General features: G+C 38.0%; 1 protein-coding gene across 5 annotated transcripts; it reads right to left on the bottom strand.

Moving 5' to 3' along the window:
- Positions 1-420: 420 nt before the first annotated feature.
- Positions 421-4,745, bottom strand: LOC104419861 (MADS-box transcription factor 27). 5 transcript variants are annotated; one of them, XM_010031660.3, is made up of 9 exons: positions 4,606-4,745; positions 4,157-4,405; positions 3,517-3,598; positions 3,355-3,416; positions 1,668-1,767; positions 1,541-1,582; positions 1,417-1,458; positions 797-960; positions 421-685 (listed from the first exon to the last, which is right to left on the bottom strand). In XM_010031660.3, exons 2-9 carry the CDS (start codon positions 4,312-4,314, stop codon positions 634-636), a joined length of 702 nt encoding a protein of 233 aa, XP_010029962.1. In that variant the 5' UTR covers positions 4,315-4,405; positions 4,606-4,745; the 3' UTR covers positions 421-633. The 5 variants fall into 5 exon arrangements, with proteins under 5 accessions (XP_010029962.1, XP_010029961.1, XP_010029963.1 ...); XM_010031659.3 differs by having other exon boundaries at positions 4,157-4,401; positions 4,606-4,706; XM_010031661.3 differs by lacking the exon at positions 4,606-4,745 and having other exon boundaries at positions 797-954; positions 4,157-4,525.
- Positions 4,746-6,574: the final 1,829 nt, after the last annotated feature.

The following is a 6,574-nucleotide window of genomic DNA, read 5'->3' as shown; positions in this document are numbered from 1 at the left end:
TGGGATGCGAATAGATCCATTTCTCAAGGTCCACCTTACGAAATTGAAGAGGCACTAAATGCTCCAATCAAGCCAGATATTGATCGATGATCTATCAGAAAATAACCATGTAACATACTCGTAAATCCGAGTCATATGATAGAACTTACCCACCAAATTTAATTGTAGGATTATGGAAATTAAAAAAAAAAAAAAACATAGATCAATGTGCGTTATTCTAGAAAGGAAAAGAAAAGAAAAGAACGAACTGCTTGATCAAAGTTTATGGTTGAAATGAAGGCAACCGGGTCATTCTACTGACCATCTCCTTGTATCTTGGGAAACTCATTCGCTCCCTTCACTTGCGACTCCGACTGCAATTTTATATCTTTTACCATGAGAGAAAAAAATAGATAGTTGGAAACTGGATCTTCGGATTCATTAACCTTGGAATTAAACTATTGGCCCAGATTCTTTTTAAGGTAATCATCTGTTTACAAGCAATTGGGACATAAAATCGATACAGTGAATCTTAGTATGAATCTCTTGCAAAAACCTTAGGTTTTGTCTGGCCGTTGAAGTGAAATTAAAGATCTGCTTGCTCATATCAAAACTGGCAGCAATCAGTGCTTTAATCTCGAGGGAGCACAGAGGCTACTCATTATCATCTAAAGTCGTGAAGTCGCTTGGTCGAGATAATCGTAACCTGTCAAAAGGATTTTCGACTTAATGTCTTCTTGAAGAATATCGACAGAAGTAAGGCGTAAAAAGTATTCAGGGCTTGTACGTTGGAAGTGTAAAGGAGTAAACAACTCACGCCAATTCTGTGGTCACCGGAGGAGTTGCGCTCCTATTTCGACGCGAGGGCCGTCTCGAAGGGGAAGGAATTGGTATATCTGTATCATCTCCGGTGTTAATGCCATATGATACATGAAATCTGTTGGCCTCACTACTAGAACTCCCTTCCCTGTGGATCTGACACTGAAAAATGTTAAGGTGACCGCCAAAAAAAATATAGTGAAAACCTAGTTCATAATATTCACTAAAAACTGCTTAGACCAAGAAAAAATAATCACTAATACAGCCAGTATGATTCATCCTGTCAAGATAGGAAGATAGGCTTAATATATAGTTCACTCCACATCAAGAAACATATTTGCTTATGCAAAGACCAGCTAAATGTCGGCACATGCTGTCAACTTTGTGTAAGTATCTCATTTGAAACAAATATCCTCATTTATAAGATGAGAACCCGGTAACGTAAAAACATTCGAAACAATCAGAGAATGTCCGTCTGCGTGCCCAAGTTGTGTGTATCTGCACATACATAATCAACATCTTCCCCAGTTTGACACCCACCTCCAACCCCCACCCCTCCCCCAAAAAAAAAAAAGACACCTCCAGGAATTCTGAATTTTCTTTGTCAATAAGATTTACCTTCTCTTGCAGCTCTATATTTTCTTGATGAACGAGGTTTCTCTGCAGTAAATTAATCCAGTATTAGCTGACTTACGGTTGAACTAGGAGAAAGAATAACTGGGATCTATAGCCAAAGTAAGACCTTGCGATGGAGCTCATTTATTTGATCCATCATAATTTGCTCCTGAATCACAGTATAACATGAGATGATTAAATGCATAATTCGTTGTTTAACATAAATGGGATGATAATACTATGTCCAAAAGTACCTTCTGAAGGCGGATAGTCGATAAGCTCATTTCTAATTGGTTCTCCAAATTCTGTATATCCTTCACACTCAAGCCAGAGAGGTCTTCACCCATTAGTTGCCTGCAAGTACTCAAATAGCCTCCTTATGTGTAACTGCTCATACTATAATTTTTTATCAAAGAAGATGGTTTGCATTTACACATCATCCGCATCATAATATGAGCCATGCCATATATGTTTCTATAGAAGACTCTGGTTAAATTAAAAAAAAAAGAAGACCAAACTTGATTATGGATTTCTTCCTATATAATAACCAAACAAACAAATCAAAAAACTTAAGCACCGTAGACTCATCTTGGCTTCGACAAATACATTAGGGATGTGCACAATCAAGGGACATACATGCACAATCAAGAAAGGTGTGGAGAATCTCATAATTATCTCTAACACAATTGAAGATAGCCCAACTCAGGTCAACCAACCTGAGTGAAGCTTCAAATAGAGCCATATAAACTGGTGTTCAACCAGAGTGAAGCTGATTCTAGGGAAGAAGGTGAAGATGGTTGACGATTTGGATTTATGTTCAAAGGATCACAGCTACTGAGAAAACACATTTTACTTTTCTATTGATAGTAGACAGGCAGGAACACAACAAGAAGGGCATTTATGCAAATGGAGACAGACCAGGGGAGGATTGAAGGATTTGTATCAAAGATTAATGTTGCAATGGTGAAAGATTTGGTCACATCTCAAAAACGCCAACTGAGAAGCATATATTTAAATTTCTCCAGAGGAAAGAACATTGTTTGAAACTACATTTTATGCTCTATAGAAATGATAAGGAGTGTTAGAAAGTGATCAAAGTCTATAAGACAGCCCAACTCAGTTCAGTCACTTGCCTGACATTGTTTGCTTTTGGTTTTGAAACTTGTCAAACTAATTTGAAGTAGTATGAGACCGTGGATAACAACCAAGACATGTGCGATGGGATATGAGGAACATATTGATGCCTAACATTCTCATCCTGGCTCTATTACCCCTGAAGGCAGCCCCACTCAAGTCTGTTGCTTGCTCGATATTGTCCTCTCTGGTCAAGCCTTACACATGCTTGCATGATTTTACAATATGTTGTACTAATTTGAGGCTCATACACAAGTGATCTGGAGTCGGAGATATATCTAATGCCTAATAATTGATAAGTTCAAACCAAATATATGTGCATGGGAATTGAGAACGTGAAAAAGAAGAAGAGATTTTTGAGGCTTTAAGAAGAGTCTCCAATTAAAAGCATGCTGAAGTATGGTACCGAGTCATAAGTATGGATGAGGAACTACTATTATTAGTCCATGTAAGCCTAGAGTTGAAAAAAGTGAACATTTGAGAGAATTGTAGTGAGTGAAAAAAGCACCAAAAAATTAGAGTGGTAGAAATTAAGTTGATGAGAGTATGAACATAAATGGGAGCACTATAGTCTTAGAAAATTAAAGAGAAATGTTCCAAGAAGTTGAAAGTCAAAACACTAAATTGTACCTTAATTGGGCAGACTTAGTTCTTGACAAGAATAAAGACTTTGCACTTATCCAAATGCCTCTCGACTTTAATTCATTCACTCCTTTCTACTTCGCAGATACAGAATTGGTATTTGACTACGAGGATACTTGCATACACACTACTGTAGGAAGCTCTTAAATTGTGACACTGATGTACCTGTGGTACTCTTGCAGACCTTGGAGTTGACGGTTCAAGTTTGCTATCTCTTCTTCTAAGACCTGCAAACAGTAATTAGAAGAAATTCCCAGATAACTAATTTAACATCAATGTGTGTTCTCCTGTGATAGTGTCGAAGGCTAGGATGTTTATGTGACGTACCTTGGCATCAACGGTTGGCTGATCCAGTTCCGGTTGGGCCTCCCGCTTCAGATTGTTGTAGCGTTCGATGACTGAGTCCATGCTGAACACAAACAAGAGTCACTCCAAGAGATCTATATCATAAAGATTGATGTAATCAAGAATGGGAGACGGTATTTGATGCTCTTGAGGCATATAAAAGATTTGTTGATTTTAGACGGTTACTTACTTGGTTGATTCATAGGAGAAGGAAAAGGAAAATTTAGGGCAAAAGTTGAACTAAAAACAAGAGTCACAACAGTGTTGAAATTCAGCTCGCAGACAGTTGAAGCAATGAATAATCAGTTTAGTAAGTTTGAACTGAACTGAACATATGAAGCTTTAGTGACACGAGAGAAGACATAACAAAGAAACTCAAAAAGTTGAACCGATAGTGATGCTTAACTCTAAAACTAGGTGTAAGTCGAAGCAGCGTCGTCATCTCAGAAATCAATCCGACATGGAAGAAAAAGTTGCGCCAGAGTGGCTGCTAAAGCTGCAAGAAGAAGAAGCACATGCACACGTATCATGATTCGTGCGTGCCCGTGCGGGTGTGCGGGCGCGCATGTGCGAGGAAGGGAGAGGGAGACAAGGCGAGTCGAATCTATTGATGCACACTGACCTCGAGCTCGAGTACTCATAGAGCTGTCCAGTGCAGGAGAAGATGATGATTCCGACCTCGGCATCGCAGAGTTGCGATAGATCCTTGGCCTTCTTCATCAGCGAATTCCTCCTCTTGGCGAACGTGATGTGGTCGCTGCTGCTCGAATGCGGATTCATCTCCGTACTGGGAATCTTTCCTCCTCCTCCTCGTTCCCCGATAGATCTCGCCCTCTTCTGACGTCACTCAATGGCCCTCGCGATTATCTTCCTTCAAGGAAAACCCAATTCAGGAAGCGCGATCTTATAGTCAAAGAACATTAGGGAAGAAAAGTGAAAGTCGAAGGAGACATGTTCAAGGAGACGAAATCATCAACGGAATTCAAAAAGGACAAAAAAGCAAAGAAAAAGAGATGAGGAGTTAAAAGTACAGTCTTCAATACCCCCAAAAAAAAAAGAGTACAGTCTTACCTCTGCAGAGAGTACAGTGTTCATCAGAGAGGCGATTTTGAGATTGAAATCCGAGAGGTTTTCTCAGAGTCAAGACAAGAGAAAACCAAATCGAAGTAGGACTTGTCAAATTCAAGGAAAAAACTGGAAACCGCCTCAGCGGTTTTTCTATTACTTCTGTTTCAGGGGGGGTCGGGACTCTTGGTAGTGCCTACTCGCGCGAGTACGGTTCGGCCGATGGCACCCGAACACCACTTGGTAAAACCCGGTCGAGTCAACTTAATTACCAGAAAACGACAAACGATCGATTTGGACACATTCCTTTTCCCCAAATGACAATTAATCATCTGATTAAGACTGAATAGACTTGAAAAATGAGGTTTTAGTATTTGAGCTTGTAAGTAATCATCACAAAGGGTGCGACATATTTGGGAGATTGGCAACATCACCTTATTTGGAGAGCACGTATCATCTTTGCCAATTTCGTTCGTTTCTGGTAAAGACTTATGCAATTATTCCTATTGTAGTATAATGTAGTCTACTGTAAATTAGCGAATATAATATAATTATGGCGCTCACCTGAGCTCAACTTAAAATTAATGAGTTGATTTTTTTCATTGAGTTTTATGAACAAATTAGCAATATTGATTGAATTGTTTAGATTTCTCACATGTGTAATTTTTATATAATCTAGTGTCTATGCATGAGACACTTATTCGGATTATTAAGCTCTGAGATGGAAAAGAAAATTTTTTAGCCCTAATGATCTTGCAATCTATCACTTATTATCGGGAAAAGTGTTAAAAAAATCAAAAACATTTTGCATTTATGTCAATTTAGTTATAAATCTTTTTTTTGTGTCAATTTAGTCATAAGTATTTTTACTTGGTGCCAATTCAGTCCTTTATGATTAATTTTGACGGGATTTTACTGATTGGACACCGGCTGACTAACGTAACACGATCGGCGCTAACGTGGACAATTTTTAATAATATTTTAATAATTTTGAATTTATTTATTTCTTTTTTCCTTCTCCTCCTCCTTCTCCCAGCCGGTTATTGGACCTTGGCGATCAGCTAGAGGTGATGGCTGGCAAGGTTGAGGTCAAGGTCGACCTCACCAATCACAATTGAGGCTTGAGCCCTAGCTAGTGGCCACAAGGGCAGCCTCATATTGGGCTGGCGAGGCTCTTCCTTGCTGAATCTAGCGAGGGTTAAGCATCACCAGTCATGGGCAAGGCTGGTCAACCTTGCTGGTCATTGGCAAGGCTTGAGCCCTCACTAGTGGTCGCGAGGGTGGCCTCACACTAGGCTGTGAGGCTCGCCCTCTTTGGATTTGGTGAGGGGCAAGCCTCACTAGCGCGGCATGAGGCCAACTTAAGGTAGCCCTTGTGGTATGGCCTCGCCAGCCGTCGCCTCTAGCCAATTGTCGAGATCCAACGACCAATTGTAGGAAGGAAGAGGAGAAGGAAAATAGAAAAAAAAAAAATGAAAAAAACGTTAAAAAAATTCAAAAATATTAAATATATTATTAAAAGTTGTCTACATTAATCAATTATCACCTAATTAGCAAAATCTGGTCAAAATTAGCTGGAAATGACTGAATTGGCATAGAGTAAGATATAAAAATTTCTCATGATACCCTTGCATACTTTATTATTTATTTATTTATTTATTTATTTTCCTCTCTTTCTAAATTAATTTCTTCTTTATTTCTTTCTTTCCCATTTATCATTCTCTAATAAAATTTTATTAAATAATAAACTGTACTAATATGCCTAAATAACAAAAAACCTAAATATGTAATAAATATAAATATATATTTTTATTTATACATTGAATTTGTATTATAAAATGGAATTAAATTCGAATATGTAAATAAAAATAAGATTAAATTTAAATAACTATTTTTTGTTATTTTGAATCTCTTATATTGAATTCAAATATTATTTATATTGAATTATAATAATCATTTTGTTAACTTAAGAAGT

The sequence above is a fragment of the Eucalyptus grandis genome, chromosome 3 (genome assembly GCF_016545825.1).
Source record: "Eucalyptus grandis isolate ANBG69807.140 chromosome 3, ASM1654582v1, whole genome shotgun sequence".
Lineage (NCBI taxonomy): Eukaryota > Viridiplantae > Streptophyta > Magnoliopsida > Myrtales > Myrtaceae > Eucalyptus > Eucalyptus grandis.
The sequence above is the reverse complement of the archived record's forward strand: the minus strand, read 5'-3'. Positions and strand labels throughout refer to the sequence as shown.

Coding starts and splice junctions, on each gene's coding strand:
- LOC104419861 (XM_010031660.3), bottom strand. CDS start 4,314: ATGAATCCGCATTCGAGCAGCAGCGACCACATCACGTTCGCCAAGAGG. Junction 3,599..4,156: donor TATGAGTACTCGAGCTCGAG/GTCAGTGTGCAT, acceptor GTTTGTGTTCAG/CATGGACTCAGTCATCGAAC. Junction 961..1,416: donor ATATAGAGCTGCAAGAGAAG/GTAAATCTTATT, acceptor AACATTTTTCAG/TGTCAGATCCACAGGGAAGG.